This window comes from Nothobranchius furzeri, chromosome 9, assembly GCF_043380555.1.
Source record: "Nothobranchius furzeri strain GRZ-AD chromosome 9, NfurGRZ-RIMD1, whole genome shotgun sequence".
NCBI classification, from domain to species: domain Eukaryota; kingdom Metazoa; phylum Chordata; class Actinopteri; order Cyprinodontiformes; family Nothobranchiidae; genus Nothobranchius; species Nothobranchius furzeri.
In genome coordinates this window covers 74,696,627-74,713,005 of record NC_091749.1, presented here as the reverse complement: position 1 = coordinate 74,713,005, position 16,379 = coordinate 74,696,627, and the positions used below count along the sequence as shown (strand labels likewise).

The 16,379-nt window shown below is 48.0% G+C and overlaps 1 protein-coding gene across 3 annotated transcripts in view; it reads right to left on the bottom strand.

The window, feature by feature from the left end:
* cd276 (CD276 molecule) overlaps positions 1 to 16,379 on the bottom strand; it is an 80,216-nt gene that overhangs the window by 23,099 nt on the left and 40,738 nt on the right. For 2 of the 3 annotated variants that reach the window (XM_015954109.3, XM_015954111.3), the window contains 2 exons: positions 11,458 to 11,595; positions 7,003 to 7,041 (listed from right to left, as the gene is read on the bottom strand). In XM_015954109.3, coding sequence (XP_015809595.1) covers positions 7,003 to 7,041; positions 11,458 to 11,595 — 177 coding nt within the window. Of the gene's footprint in view, positions 1 to 2,253; positions 2,369 to 7,002; positions 7,042 to 11,457; positions 11,596 to 16,379 lie in introns of those variants that run through there. The other variant, XM_054732615.2, reaches the window with a different exon arrangement.

Genomic DNA, 16,379 nt, shown 5'->3' with positions numbered 1-16,379 from the left:
AAGGAACTGGGTCACAAGAGCGTTGCATCCCTGACGATGGCCTCTTCTTAACAACACATTCTGCTCAGGTTACTGGACGTATCTTTAAAAGGACAACGGTGACCTGAACCACTAACGGCGTGTCTCTGCATCAGTGGACAAAGCATCCGTCTGACTCCAGCTCGTCTACTGTGTGCTTGTGAGCAGGGGAAGTGTTGCTGTTGGCTTCAGCCGCCACAGATATACTCAGAATTTGAGCCACACTGTTTGTTAAACATGATTTGCTTCTGCAGTAAATGCAACAAAGCAATCCCATCCCACAGCAAATGAATGGGCACAGGTCCCTAGTTATCACTGCTTATTGTTCCAATCAGGCTGGCTTTGAAAGGGAAGGCACGCGCTCCCCTGGACAGCTCATTAAGATAACACACAGGCGTAGCTCCCCATCATCCTGGTTTATTAAAGCGAGGCTCATTTTAGCTCTTTTGTCTCGTGCAGGAACCTCTGGCTTTGTCAGCGCAATCGAAGCCAGATGGCCAAACAAAGCTGCCTGTCTGCGGTGCTAAGAAAGGGATCTCATGAGCCGGAGTCATTAGCTTGACTTCACAAGCTCACCGCCCAGAATGTCCACCTGGTTCCTCCAGGTGCACCAACGATGATGAAGAGCGGAGAGGCTGCATGTTTCTGCGTGCAGGCACCACTTCCCAGCCCTTTAGCCAAAGCTGAACTGTGAAGCCATGCTAGCTGTGGGAAGGCTGACCTCGCTCTCGGCTGCACACATTTACTGAAACATTCATGAGAAAGGGAATAGGGAATAAAAACCATCGCCCCTTCACTCAGAGACTCTCCTTCACCTCTCTGCTTATTAAAATCACATGGTATTAACGTCGGCGTTCATTGGAAGGCTAAATAATTCAATCAGAATAAAAAGTCAGTTAAATTAATAACTCTAATGACATTAAAGCTTGAGGGAGGACTGTGAGGGAAGTCACTGAAGCTGGTAATGCAGAAGAAGCTTGCCCTGAGTGCTAATGGAAAAATTAATTCTGAACTCAAAAGGTCATATTTCTACTAAGCAAAATATCACAATCAACTTAATCACACAAAAAAGACGCCCACCAAGCACTACTGTGTCCTGGATCAGCAGCAGCACACTGCTCAGCAGTCCTGGCTCTGGAGCAACCACCTGCTTTGGATCTGAGAGGTAAATTAGACGTGGAGCATGCTGAAGAGGGTAGGTGTCTGATAGAAGAACGTCATTAGAAGCTCTGATTTCCATGTGTTGTGGTTATTAGCCAACAAATAGTTTGTAAGTTACCCTTTGGATTCATCAATAAAATTCGTAAATATGAAAATATTTATCGATTCTATTACTTAATTAGGATATCCGTGGATATGCCTCAGGGCACCACCCCTTTAATAGGGGAAGAATGAACCCAAACCTCTATCAGTCTGTCTAAAGTTCGTAAAATTATTTTAACGAGCGGCGGTCATATCCTATCCAACACAGACAAATTCACTTGAGACAAAACTTAATTGGCGATAACTTTTATTAACTAATATAACCACCTCAGCTCCTCCAAGGCGCTAGCCAATCAACACGTCAACCAACTGGTTTTATCAAACAAACAACAAGCAAGGAAACAATGGAGTGATACTGTGAAGTAACAATCTAATCAGACTGGTGGGATGAGATGGTGATGTAATCAAGCAAAGGTGGGGTTGCTTGATGATGTAATCAGACAGAGATAGGCTGATTACCAAACTGGAGGGAGTTTTGAAAAACAAAATGGCGGATCCTTTGTTTGGTTGAACAAATTATCGAAACTAGGTGTGTGTGTGTGTGTAATTTAGCCTCTCTTCCAAAACACGTATAATCAGCGGGCGTGGGCCCCTGATCAGACGCGTATTTGACGGTGTGAGCAATGTTCACAGTAAACTTAATCAAAACACTTCAAATCGCTTCACGAAGCTCAAGAAAAAACAACGACAGATCAGTCATGAAGGCAAATTAAATATCTAAACAGTCTGTCTGGCCTGGCCACAGCATAAACAAACTTAGATATTAAAAACAATAAGAGAAACAGAGCTTACTTCGAGATGGTCTGTTGGCGTTTTTAGTACGGAAGAGAGAGACCGTCTATTATTTTAAAGCAGTCACGTGGTCGACCGCTTGTTTTGGACTATTAGAGAAGCAGGAGAGAAAAGAGAGGGAAAAAAAAGAAAAATCTTGAACGAACGGACACAAGGCGTCCCTCTAGGCGTCCCTCTGTGTCCGGGGCTGAGCAGATCAGATGGCGTTGGTCCGTTGATCCCAGCAGCTAGGCCTCACACACTCGCCGTCCGGAGCGGCAGGAGCAGAGGCGGGGGTCTCCTTACACCAGGTGAACTGGACAGGGGAGAGAAAGAGTTCCGTTCTGCGCCTCGGCTTTATAGACTCGTCCAGCGGGCGGTCTCTGTAGGGGCCGGTATCCACCGGGGGCGTGTCAGACTTGGCGTCACTTGATGACATCATCAAGCTGCTGCCGGCTGCAGAGGATCATGGGACATGGAGTCCCTGCTGGCGCTGATATTAACATGCTTTATTGTCTACGCTTCAGGGCGTAGATGGCACAGTCCTTTGGAGAAAATACTGCATAGTAATTTTCTCATGAGGGCAGGACCCCAACACATGTCTCTGTGACTCGTCCAGTGTTGGGAAAGTAACTTTAAAAAATTAATTAGTTATAGTTACTAATTACTTTGTCAAAAAGTAACTCAGTTACTAACTGAGTTACGAGATTATAAAAGTAACTAATTACCAAGAAAAAATAACTACTTAGTTACTTTTTGTCATTAAAGAATGCAAGAAAAATGGGTTAATTGAACTTAATTTACTATAAATGACTACAATAGTGAAATATAAATGACTAATGACTGGAACATAATAAAATGTATGTCCAAATGTTTTTTATAAACCTGAGTAATTTAAATTAATAAGCACTTAACAGGAGGAACTACTAACAGGAACATTACACTTATCTAGACTATTAAAAGGTCACTGTGTGATATTTAACAAGACCCCAATCAGCCAAAATGTATAATTGCAAATAGAAACACCTGTAAAGGTTCCCGAGCCTTTAAATGGTCTCTCAGTCTAGTTAAATTACAGAAATGAATGTAAGTTTGCACAGTATTTTAATTTTTCCAGCTTCACATAATTGTGTGTTGTTAGTAGCATTTCTGTTGCTGGTAATCTAGTAATGGTTAAATAAATAAATAAATAAATAAATAAAACCCTTTAAAATGACACTAGAAGAGGCACAAGCCTGATGGAGGACTTACATTTACTAACCTGGGTCAGACCCAACCACAGAAGAGCTGAAGCTGGGTGGTAAACACACACAGGTAGTTCTAATAACACCTGAGCTCCATGACGTCTGAGACTGATGCATCAGTGTTACAGCGGGACTAAAGACATGATCAGAAACAGGTTACAGCTGGATGATCTAGGAAGGTAGAAGATCAGGACGTCTGAGCGGTGAACAGGTGAGCGGACCTTCCGGACGTCCCGCTGTCACGCCAAGAAGGACGCGGGTCTGCAGCCGTAGATATTCATCACGTCTTCCTCGTTCTTCACGGCCGTGATGCACTTGGATTAAAACATCTACCTCTTTAGCTCCTGATCAGCTGATGACAGCTTCAACACACCGCGCTGCTTAACGCACGCATTTCCTTATCAGTAACAGAAACGATTGTTTTGTTAAAAGAAGGCGGTAATTAATTAGTTTGCTCTTTACTGAAATAATTATTTTTAGTAACGCGGTTATTTTAAACGGCGTTATTCCCATCACTGCTCTGTTGTGTCTACAGCAGGCAGTGACAGTGAGAACACTGAGTGTCTCCGCCCACCCGGCCAATCATCATCGTGTTTGTAAGTGTGTTACCGACAACTCTCTCTCCCTGGCTGCAGCTGAAGTGTGGTGGTCAGATAGCCTCACGCTGTTGCTCAACGTTCGACAAGCACATAGTAACGCACAACCTTCCGTCCCCAGTAACGGTAACGGCGTTGCAACGGCGGGAAAAGTAATTAATTAGATTATTCCGTTACCTAAAAAAGAACGCCGTTAGTAACGCCGTTATATTTAAACGACGTTACTCCCAACACTGGTCTCGTCTGTTTAAGCAGGATGATTCAGGACGTGGTATCTGCTCTCTTGGCTCAGCTGGCCTGAGTTAGCGCTGTTTCAACCTGAAACACACCTGGTATTTGAACAAAGCTGGTGGAAACTCGTTAATGCAGCAAACTAAGGTTTCTTTTACGTTTGTGCGACTCCTCAAATTTGCTCATTTTGTTTACTTTTCACCTTTTTATTCTTGGTTCTTTCTTCCTTTGTTACACAGACGTGAACAAGGCACTCCCCAGGTGTGTCACAAATCCCCGGGAGTGTCACAAATCCCTGGGTGCGTTACATATATCCGGGTGCGTTACAAATCCCCAGGTGCATTACAAATCAACGGGTGCGTCACAAATCCCCGGGTGCGTCACAAATCCCCAGATGTGTCACAATCCCCGGGTGCGTTAAAAATCCCTGGGGGCATTACAAATCCCCGGTTGTGTCCTAAATCCCACGATGCTTTACAAATCCCCGGGGGCGTTACAAATCCCCGGGAGCATTACAAATCCCTGGGTGTGTCACAAATCCCAAGATGCGTTTCAAATCCCAGGGTGCGTTACAAATCTCCGGGGGCATTACAAATCCCCGGGTGTGTCACAAATCCCTGGGGGCGTAACAAATCCCCGGGGGCATTACAAATCCCTGTGTGTGTCACAAATCCCACGATGCGTTTAAAATCCCCGGGTGCGTTTACAAATCCCCGGGTGTGTCACAAATCCCTGGGGGCGTTACAAATCCCTGGGTGTGTCACAAATCCCCGGGTGTGTCACAAATCCCCGGGGGCGTTAAAAATCCCTGGGGGCGTTACAAATCCCACGATGCGTTTCAAATCCCCGGGTACGTTTCAAATCCCCGGGGGCGTTACAAATCTCCAGGTGTGTCACAAATCCACGGGGGCGTTACAAATCCCCGGGTGTGTCACAAATCCCACGATGCGTTACAAATCCCCGGGTGGGTTACAAATCCCCGGGTGTGTCACAAATCCCACAATGCGTTTCAAATCCCCGGAGGCGTTTCAAATCCCCGGGGGTGTTACAAATCCCCGAGTGCGTTACAAATCCCCGGGTGTGTTACAAATCCCCGGGGGCGTTACAAATCCCACGATGCATTTCAAATCCCCGGGTGCGTTTCAAATCCCCGGGGGCGTTACAAATCCGCAGGTGTGTCACAAATCCCCGGGGGCGTTACAAATCCCTGGGTGTGTCACAAATCCCACTATGCGTTACAAATCCCCGGGTGTGTTACAAATCCCCAGGTGTGTCACAAATCCCATGATGCGTTACAAATCCCCGGGTGTGTTACAAATCCCCGGGGGTGTTACAAATCCCCGGGTGCGTTACAAATCCCCGGGTATGTCACAAATCCCCGGGGGCGTTACAAATCCCCAGGTGTGTCACAAATCCCACTATGTGTTACAAATCCCCGGGTGTGTTACAAATCCCCAGGTGTGTCACAAATCCCACAATGCGTTAAAAATCCCCGGGTGCGTTTACAAATCCCCAGGTGTGTCACAAATCCCCGGGGGCGTTACAAATCCCAGGGTGTGTCACAAATCCCCGGGGGCGTTACAAATCCCCAGGTGTGTCACAAATCCCATGATGCGTTACAAATCCCCGGGTGTGTTACAAATCCCCGGGTGTGTCACAAATCCCCGGGTGCGCTACGAATCCCCTGGGGTGTTACAAATCCCCGGGTGTATCACAAATCCCACAATGCGTTAAAAATCCCCGGGTGCGTTTACAAATCCCAGGGTGTGTCACAAATCCCCGGGTGTGTCACAAATCCCCGGGGGCGTTACAAATCCCCGGGTGTGTCACAAATCCCATGATGCGTTACAAATCCCCGGGTGCGTTACAAGTCCCCGGGTGTGTCACAAATCCCCGGGGGCGTTACAAATCCCCGGGTGTGTCACAAATCCCCGGGGGCGTTACAAATCCCCGGGTGTGTCACAAATCCCCGGGTGCGCTACAAATCCCCGGGTGTGTCACAAATCCCCGGGTGCGCTACAAATCCCCGGGTGCGCTACAAGTCCCCGGGTGTGTCACAAATCCCCGGGTGCGCTACAAGTCCCCGGGTGTGTCACAAATCCCCGGGTGCGCTACAAATCCCATGATGCGTTACAAATCCCCGGGTGCACTACAAATCCCCGGGGGCGTTACAAATCCCCGGGTGCGCTACAAATCCCATGATGCGTTACAAATCCCCGGGTGCGCTACAAATCCCCGGGGGCGTTACAAATCCCCGGGTGCGTTGCAAATCACAGGGTAATGAACATTTGCACATGCTGCCCCAAAGCTGTGGAACTCTCTACCTATCATAGTCGGACAGGCTCCATCATTGGCGGTTGTTAAATGTCGTTTAAAGACCCACTTCTACGACTTGGTCTTTAGACAGTTTTAGTGTATTGTTGTTTTACTGTTCGTAGCATTCCTAATGTTTTATTTGCTGTTATTGACCCACGCTGCATTTTAAATGAGCTATATATTATGGTTTGGTGTGGCTGTCGAGCTCAGGCATTACAAGTCCCTCTGATCACCACCAGCAGGTGGGAGGTTAAGTGTCTTGCCCAAGGGCACAACGGCTGCAAAAACCTGAGCAACTCTCCAGTTATGGGTTGGGCGCCTAACTTCTCTGCCTTGTCCCCTACATCAAACCCTACCTAGAGACAGTTTCTGATGTTAGAGACATCTAGGATGACGTAAAAATACTTTACCAATTTAAAGGGGAAACTTACTACAACAAAATGACACGTTTGTGTGTGTGTGTGTTTGTGTGTGTGTGTGTGTGTGTGTGTGTGTGTGTGTGTGTGTGTGTGTGTGTGTGTGTGTGTGTGTGTGTGTGTGTGTGTGTGTGTGTGTTGACCGACCTGTCTTTGATTCCTCCTCCAGCTCCTTGGCCTCTTCAGCTGTGAGCAGAAACGGATGTAATTATCAGCAGGAGTCTCAACAACGTGTCACTTCAATGGAAGCGAGTGAATCCTTCACAGCTCAGAGGACAAACTGTGAGGAAAGGGTTGTATGTGCTCCACACACACACACACACACACACACACACACACACACACACACACACACACACACACACACACACACACACACACACACACACCTACACACACACACACACACACACACACACACACACACACACACACACACACACACACACACACACACACACACCATGCCCTTTAACCTTCTGTAGCACTTTCACAATCACACTAATCACATTAGGCTCCAGCTGTTTTCAGCGTGGTGCACTGAAAGAGTTGCAGAGCAAACATGGATCCTCTAACGTGTTTCCATCAGCCTCAAAATTCCCACTCATCCGTCGATGTTAGAGGATGAGCTAATTACTGAGAAAACCTAACAACGAGGGAACAATGTACATGTTTACATTGCAGCATGTTGGCACAGTTTTCCTCGACTTTGACAGTAATCCTCTCAGGATATTGGGAAAAATATCTTCATTAGTACGCAGCAGAACGTGCAGCGTTTCAGGATTCACACTGCTTCTCTCCCACAGCACCATCATTACTTTTAAACACATCGTGTTCTGTGGATGCAGCACTTTAAATCTGATTACCTGTCAGATCAACCAAAAACAGTCACGGTACCTCCAGGATTTAGGCTGAAGGTGAAAATGTTTTCACCTTTTGGGGACAAAGTCCCGAAAAGCGCGTTGGAAATGTGATGATTACACTTTTTTACATTTTGGGAATTGCAAAGTGAAGTTAATAGAGACGAGTGAAAGCTTTTCCACTCCACCAACCATCCCCAGCAATGTGGCAGAGGTGGGAATACCTTGGGGGTGGGGGCTCTGATAGAAAAGTGAGGCACCTTAAGGTCGGGGTGAACACGAGGGCACCCGGAGAGCTGCCTCCCTTAAACATGGAGGGATGTGACTTAAACCCCACTGGCTGCATTACCGTTGTGTGGAGGTGAGAGGAGAAGGCAGCAGAGTCTGGGGACCGAAGCAGCTGCTCATCGAAGCCCGGAGAATGCTACCGCTCCGTGAACAGAACATCCTCAAACACAGCTGTGACATCACGAGGGACTGAAATGTAGGAACTGAAGGGGTTGTAAAGCTGTGAAATACGTGGATCTGTGGCATCATTATGTGTTTTAGGACATATGCCATTACCACTTCTGCATTTGTGCAGCAGAAAAATCAACGTTTTATTAAAACCATCTATCAGGGTTCCAGTAACATTTGCTTTTATGAGTGTTTTCTTTCTAAACACTAGAGTAACATCAATCCTGTCAGTTACTTTACGTGCGTGCACAGAGAACGGGTCGATGATCGATTTGGCGGGATGAGCCATATTTAAGGTTAACCTCTGTAGACCATGTGCACCTCACTGGTGAAAGCCCAGTGGGAAAGCACCGCCTCCCTCATGACTTCCTGCCCTCGCTCAGAGGAAATGTGTCCCACGTCGACGACGCCCGCTCCCAGGAGAAGGTCTGATTAAATCACATGCTTGTGTGAATGTGAAAGCAGGTCTGGAGGAATGGATCACTGGTTCTGGATGGGTCACTGAAAGCATCCGTTACAAACGGAGCCTTTTTACATCATCGTTATGTAAAGAAGAACAAACGGGGATGAATGATGGAAATGCAGCATGTGAGCGAGCGAAGCCTTCCCTCTGGGCTTGGGCGTCTCCACCAGCCGCTCGGCTCTGGTGGGTTACACATTCCCGGGCTCCACGTACGTTATGACAAGGAAGAAAGATGACTTACCCCCTTCTTCACTTTTACTAACCCTTCTGCCCGTGCTGCTCAGACGGCCGAGGCCAGAACACCAATAAAAGACGAGACGACCACATCCCGAACGGCTCAGGGTGTGAGCCCAGCAGGGCGGTCTTAGGCCCTCTTCACTGCTATTTTCCTGCACCATCAGTCTATCAGACGGATTATAGTCTGCTTGATTTGTGAAGACGTCAGTGTTCGGGCTTGGACTCGGCCTGGAAATCCCTGAGGACTCCTGGAATGCTGCTGGCGGGGAACTGAATAAGATTTAACATTTCAATAAGGCGGGAGGGACAGTAGATGACCTCATAATGAATCCTGCCTTCAGTGTTAGGGCTGCAGGCGAGACGAGCACCTCCTCATCCAGTCCGCTGAAGAAAAGGAGCCTGCAAACCTTGGAGGTCCTTCCCTCGGGGAGGAACTGCATTATATTTTTCTCTTTCCATTTCGTTTGATTTCATACGCTCCGTGCAGCTATTTACTCTTCCCTCGGAGTCTGTGTCACCTCCATATTTATTTTAAACCTCTGGGCCCTGGTGCAGACTCTGGCTGACCTTTATTTAAATGTCTTCTCCACTCTGAGCAGAACTCATTACAGCAGAGCTGGTGGCTTTGCAGTTTCTCTCATTTCAAAAGTTTTCCTTCCTGCACTTGCGGCGACACTCGGCTATTCCGCTACGCTAATTACTAAAGCCGAGTAATGATGCTCCTCTCCGTCAGAAATGTGTCCCACATGCCAGCTGTTGTTTCTCTAGGTGGTCTTCCGTTCCCCTCCTGAGCTGCTCTTCGGATTGGCTCTGGCCGCGCTGTACCATCCCTGTTCTGACTGAAAATTCAATTTGAATCAATCCTTCAGTTTTGAGCCATAAATCTTCCATTTAGTCAGAGCAAATTTAAGCTAGTTCCCCCTTACGGACCTGACGGCTCCACACCCCCGCCCCGTACGAGCAGCCAGTGTGCACCAGTGTCTATGGGGCTCAGCATCGCCCCTGTCAGGGAGGCAGGGGTACTGCGCTTTCACTGTGTTTATGGCTGCTCAGAAGACTAAATTTGTCACAAAACGTCATTAAATACATCAGACAGAGTAGAACGTCATCGAGAGCAGCACATGTGAAATAATACGTCAGATATAAAGACAGACAGCACTGAGCACGCGCTAACTTCCTGTTTCAATGAGTGTGTGAGGCGCGGCTCTGTGAGAACAGAGGCAGCTCTCTTCTCTGCCTCCAGAGGGCGCCACGCCACACACACTGGACACAGGGAGCGGGTGCACGTGTGCCGCCTGAATCAGCGTGTGTGGGGCGAATAGGAAGACGCTCGTCTGTCGCTCCTCGTGCTTCCGCACGCATGTTTGATCAGGAAACAGGTGAATTCAGCGACTTTCACCACAAACACGATTAAATCATCCCGGCAGTGGAAAAACCGACTCCTATTAGATCATTATTAGTATTTTACTAGAGAAGCGGTGCCTCTCCTGACCACACGTCACCGTTTCAGACCCCAGTAATAAACATCATGCAAGAAGAGGCTTCAGCAGAACGCTGAGGTGGTTGTTCCTGCTCTTCTGCTCGGACAGCTGAGGTTTCTCCTTTTCCTGTTTTAGTTATTTCAAGTGCTCGCCCTGTAATCTGAAGGTTGCAGGTTTGAGCCCCACTCAGTCTGTCCTTGTGTCCTTAGGTGAGACACTTATAGTTGGTTTATGCTTGACGCGTCCGCGAGGTCCGCACGGCTCCGCCCGCAAAAGTTGCGTCATTTTAAAGACCACGCCCCTCCACCGCGCTTCCGCACGGCCCAAACTTCCCGCACCGCGCACCTAGGAAATTCTCTAACCACACGGACGATCGGACGCGGAAAAACATGGCGGACTGGCAAGAACTAGAATGGCAGAGGTTGGTAAATACAGACATGTGTATGATTCAGCTCTCAGAGATCACCGTGATCAACATGTTGTTAATAATTCTTGGAGAGAAATAGCTCGCACTGTCGGAAAAGACGAGGACGCTGTTAAAAATGCTGGAATGCCATGTTGTAAACAGTAATTTCTACTTCTACTATGGTGTAGTGTTGGCTGCATGCCGTAGAGCTCCATGCTGCCCCCTACAGTTTGGGAGAATATTGGCTCACCGCAGAGACGAGCCGCACGAACCATAAACGCTGCGAGTTGTGAAGCGCGTTCCATCCGCGAGCCGCATCACCAAGCGGAAAGTGAATGTGCCAAGCATTATCCCGACCTGCCTGCTGGTACTGGTCGGAGGGACCGGTGGCACCTCTGTCAGCGCACCCCAGGGTCGCTGTGGCTACAGTGTAGCTCATCATCACCGGGCTGTGAATGGGTGAATTGATATTTCCTGTTTTTTACTGATGTCACTGATGCTCACATGAAAACGTACGCAACATCATCAACAAGCATGTTTTGGAAAACCTGGTCGGCGTATTGAGGCTTAACAGAGCTGCTTTGGGCCAGTTTCACATTGGATTACTGATTAATAAACAACTTTATTTTGATGTGTTGAGCTGAGAATTACAAAACTCACCCATTAGAAACGATAAGAAAACAGATTTTTCCACTCTACCTTCTCTCCTGGCCTCTTCACAGCTCTCCTTGATCTTCCTGCGGCAAACGGCGGCCAGAGCAACGAGCAGCACCAGCAGACACACAGCCAGGCCAATGGTTACCCAGAGCGCCACGGGGGGGAACGCGATGTTCTGACCTGAAGCAGAGAGAGCGGCGCTCATTATTCAGCCTTGAAGAGCTAAAACAGGAGTTTCATCACCGTTCCCTGATTCAAGCTCCTCTACACTCAAATGATCCATAGAGCCGGACCAGCGAGACACAACATGAGACCACAGCTGATGACCATTCTCACACTCATCCCAAACGAGGCGCTGCTCTGGGGCACGCGAGAACAACAAGAGAAAACACACGTTAGCGTGTACCTTTGTTTAATGCGAACACAGTCGGAGGTTCGTTACTCGTGTCCAATTAGGACTTTAGAGCCCTTCGACCGTGCCCAGATGGCCGGCAGCTGAACAGTCGCACAAGCAGGACTGTGTCGTCATTCCACTCAGAAAGCACTGGCACGGTGTTCACAGGATGTTGGCACAACCACAAGCCCGTGCCTTCTGCTCCACACCCCTCACACGTCAGATGCTCTCGTGGTTTTGCTTTAACATTCTCCAGATTGGTGATATCCCCAAAAGGCTTTCTGAAGGCCAAAGGCGTAAAGCGTTGATGCTTTCTGGTCACATGGCTCCAGATGTGTTTGAGCCGTCCAGCGTTAGCACAACACTCAGCATCACGTTAATACATTCAAATTACTCTGCAGACAATTAACTGCCCAAGTTAGTTAACGGATCCTGGCACACTGCCAACTGATGAGGGCAAATAAAACTTGGTCAGCTGGACAAAAAGGGAGAGAGAGATATCAGACACGGCCAAATTTCCCAGGGGGATTCAGACTGAATAGACGGGGAAGAAAGGGAGAAAAAGCAGAGCTGCTAAATAGCTGCGAGTCAGGCACATGCAGTCCTGCTTCAGCGAGCTCACTCTGGGCAGGATGGGCAAATGTCTGAAAAACGAATGGCACTGGAGACATAATGATAAAGCATTTGTAAGGAGCGGGCGTCGGCTATGAGAGGACAGACTGCCTTACAATCCAGACTAAATGGATCTCCCGCTCTCTAATCCGGTCCGTCCAGCTACAAAGAACAGACTCCTGATTCAAAACGGTGAGAAAAGGAAAGGCAGGACGTTCGGGGATGGCGATCATTTGGCCAGGAGCTATTATGGACTGCCATGACATTTGCAGTTCCCTGACAATGAATCCTAATGACGGCACAGAGCCGGTGCATCACCCGACGTCTCAGACGCTCGACTGGAAGGCCGTGGGATTTCTGCACATTATTCCTTTATTCTCCTTCACGTCGCCATGACATCAAAGTGTTTGCTTCTGCAACACAGATTAAAAACCTACAGAAACAAGTATGATGACCAAACAGCAGCTTGATAGCCAGTTTACCAAAAACTACAACATGTGAGTAAGATCACATTTAAATTATGAACATTAAAACTAAACGGTTGTCCTTCGGAGGTCGGTGCGGTGTTGGCTAAACGGACACAGCTCGTCGGAGGCGCTAGGCTAGGTGCTGCTGCAGCGGCGTGTTGGCCCTTCTCCTGTAAAGTGGATAAACAACAAAATGTCAGAGTGGAAGGATCACATCTGGAAAGTCAGTCTAGTCGTTTTGATGAAGCTGCGTAAGCCTCCCCAGGGCGGGCGTGACTGATGAGGCTGACTCCCCGCTCACAAACTGCTCCGCTGTGCTATATTTAAAGAATGACCATTGGAGACCCACGGGCGTCCAACGCCGCGGAAACGAGTGTGGAAAAAGGAACATGATATGTTATATAAACGGTTAACGTCTCATCAGGTCAGAAAACAACAGATATGTGTGACTCTGTGATGAGTAAAGAAAGTGCACAGCTCTTTGTTTTCACTGTCTTTCTCAATCTCTTTACTCTCACATCTTCCCACCGCTCTCTCGCTCCCTTAAGGCGGACTGATAAAGACAAATGCCACAGCCGGCCGAACGCCGAGGCCCGGAGGGCTGCAGGGTCATATTTTTCTTTTTCTCTTGTTTGATGATGTGATTTTGTTTTCTGCAGAAATAGATTCGTCTCTAATGGCTCTGTTTACCTATCCTCTCCTTTCCCCTGGTCCATTCCCTCCGTGGAACGGGGAAGGATGGAGGGCTGTGAAGAAGAAGAAAAACATCATTTCTATAGCGCCTCTCAAGATGAAAACCACGAGGCGCTTCACAAAATTAAAAATGTAAAAATATAAAAAAGAATTTAGAAAATGTTTAAAAATATATTTAAAATGAGCAAAAAATAGACAAATGTGATTACAAAACAAAATGTAAAGAAAGAGAGAGAGTGAACAGGAAAGAGGGAAATCAGTGGATCCTGAGGAAGGTGGAATAGGTGGGGAGAGCAGAATAAAGAGAGGGTGATGAAGGTCCCACCAACGCCTGAACGGTGAGTTTAAAGGAGACCACTGAGTCCACTGATCTCAGGCTCAGGGGGAGAGAGGTGCAGAGTCTGGGGGCCACAGCAGCAGATGATCTGTCACCTTTGACCTTTAGCCTGGTGCTGCACAACCAGTAGGCTTTGATCACTGGACCTCAGGGACCTGCTGGGGGTGTAGGGACTGAGAAGATCACCAATGTAAGATGGTGCTTGTCCATGTAAGGCCCTATAGACCAGAACCAGGATCTTGAAATGAACCCTGAAGTTGACTGGCAGCCAGTGAAGCTGGAGGAGAAGCGGGGTGATGTGGGTGTGTTTGGAGGACTTGGTCAGAAGCCGAGCACAGGCGTTCTGAACCACCTGTAGACGGTTCAGGGAGGTTCTGCTCAGACACGTGAAAAGAGAGTTACAGTAGTCTAAGCGTGAGGAGATGAAGGTGTGGAGAACTGTCTCAAGTTCAGAGCGGGACAGAATGGGACTCAGCTTAGCAACGTTCCTGAGATGGAAGAAGGAAGAGCCAACAAGAGAACTGACATGAGAATCCAGGGTGAGAGCTGGGTCAAAGGTCACACCAAGATTCCTGACAGAGGGTTTGGTGTGAGAAGCAAGCTGACCAAGAGAGTCTCTGACTTTGGGAACCAGCTTGTCTGGGGCACAGATGAGGATCTCAGTCTTATCTTCATTCAGCTGAAGAAAGCTCCGTGTGGGCTTCACTGTAAGATTATCCAGCCTCCGCTGGCTGGAAAGGAGGTGCTCCAATCACAACACTTTCTCTTCATTCGTTGGGATTTAAATGTGCAAAAGAATCGTTGCATTAGTGAATAAGAGCAACACATCACTACTATTACTAGTTGGAGAGGTTTGGAATTATTGAGGACAACCACAAACCGGAGTTTTCCAGTTGTTTCAGACCGTGTCGAACAAACAGATGGAAGTTTAGGGTGTAGAAGGAAAAGTCCTCATTAACATATTACATCCTAAGTATTCAGTTACATTACCAAATCAGTTACTGAACACTGCAGCTTTGGGTTACAGCAGGTCGGTCATGCCACGCCCACACAGACACCAAATATGAGTTCATCTTATTAGCAGCTCACAAACAAACGTTGGTGTGCGTGTGTGTGTGCGTGTGTGTGTGTGTGTGTGTGTGTGTGTGTGTGTGTACGCGTGTGTGTGTGTGTGAGTGAGTGAGTGCGTGCGTGAGTGAGTGAGTGAGTGTGTGTGTGAGTGAGTGAGTGAGTGAGTGAGTGAGTGAGTGTGTGTGTGTGAGTGAGTGAGTGAGTGTGCGTGAGTGAGTGAGTGCGTGTGTGTGTGTGTGTGTGCGTGAGTGTGTGTGTGTGTGTGTGTGTGAGTGAGTGTGTGAGTGTGTGTGTGTGTGCGTGAGTGAGTGAGTGCGTGTGTGTGTGTGTGTGAGTGAGTGTGTGTGCGAGTGTGTGTGTGTGTGTGCGTGTGTGTGTGTGTGTGAGTGAGTGTGTGTGCGAGTGTGTGTGTGTGTGCGTGCGTGCTAACCCCCTCCCTCCTCTCTCGTGGCTTTGTGCTCACACCACATTCCTATTCTAACCACGTCGTTCTGCTTATAAATGATGGTGCGTTTGCGGCCGGAGGTCCGTACCCCATCATTGTCTCCCAAGCCTTTAATGTATCTGAAACTTTCAGGCGGCTCCTCTGCTGCAGCATGTTGTCTGATGGCTAGGCCAGCACCACCCCTTACCCTGTCTGACTCCTCTCTCAGCTAGGGCGGTGCCATTTTCCTGGCATCCGTAAGCCGGAGCAGCTTTCACAGTGAAACGTGTGTGGATGGAGATAGATGGTGAGGTAAGCCAGCGCGTGTGTGGAAAACTGCCCCGTCTTGTTCTCGTTTGAATATTATTACAGAATTGGTTAAAACTCCTTTGCTCTCAAGTTAAGTTTTCACAACAAAGACGACAACTCATCATTAATGTGTGCACTAGACGCCATCTTGGACTGCAGCTGCAAACACTACAGCGCCAAAAGTCAGCATGTCCTCCTCTTTTCTGATTGGTTGTGTTTGAGCTGGTTAGTCCTGCCCCTCATGTGGCTCTCCGCCTGTGCGTAACCAGACCGGCTCTCTGCTAGGATAGGTCCCGCCATGACCCAAACTCGGATAAGCGAGGGAAAACGGACAGACTGATGGAGTTTCACACATGCAGAGTCTTTGTAGAGAGTAAACATGTACGTCCTCTGAATGCGTGATGTTCCAGCGTGGAATAGTCAGAGGCCAACACGGATTCTCCTCTTAGACAAATGTGGTTGTAAACCTACACATTTAATATTTCTAGAGCATATTCCTGTTAAGTTAAAAGCTCGAACTTCGTTTTATTTGCACTTCAGTAACTAATAGTCAACCAACGAGATTTGTTTTTTCTGCTCCATTAATGTAAAATAATAACTGGCGCCACCTTCGCTCGAACACCAGTGGGACAGAGGAAATGGTGACTGACTTCCAGA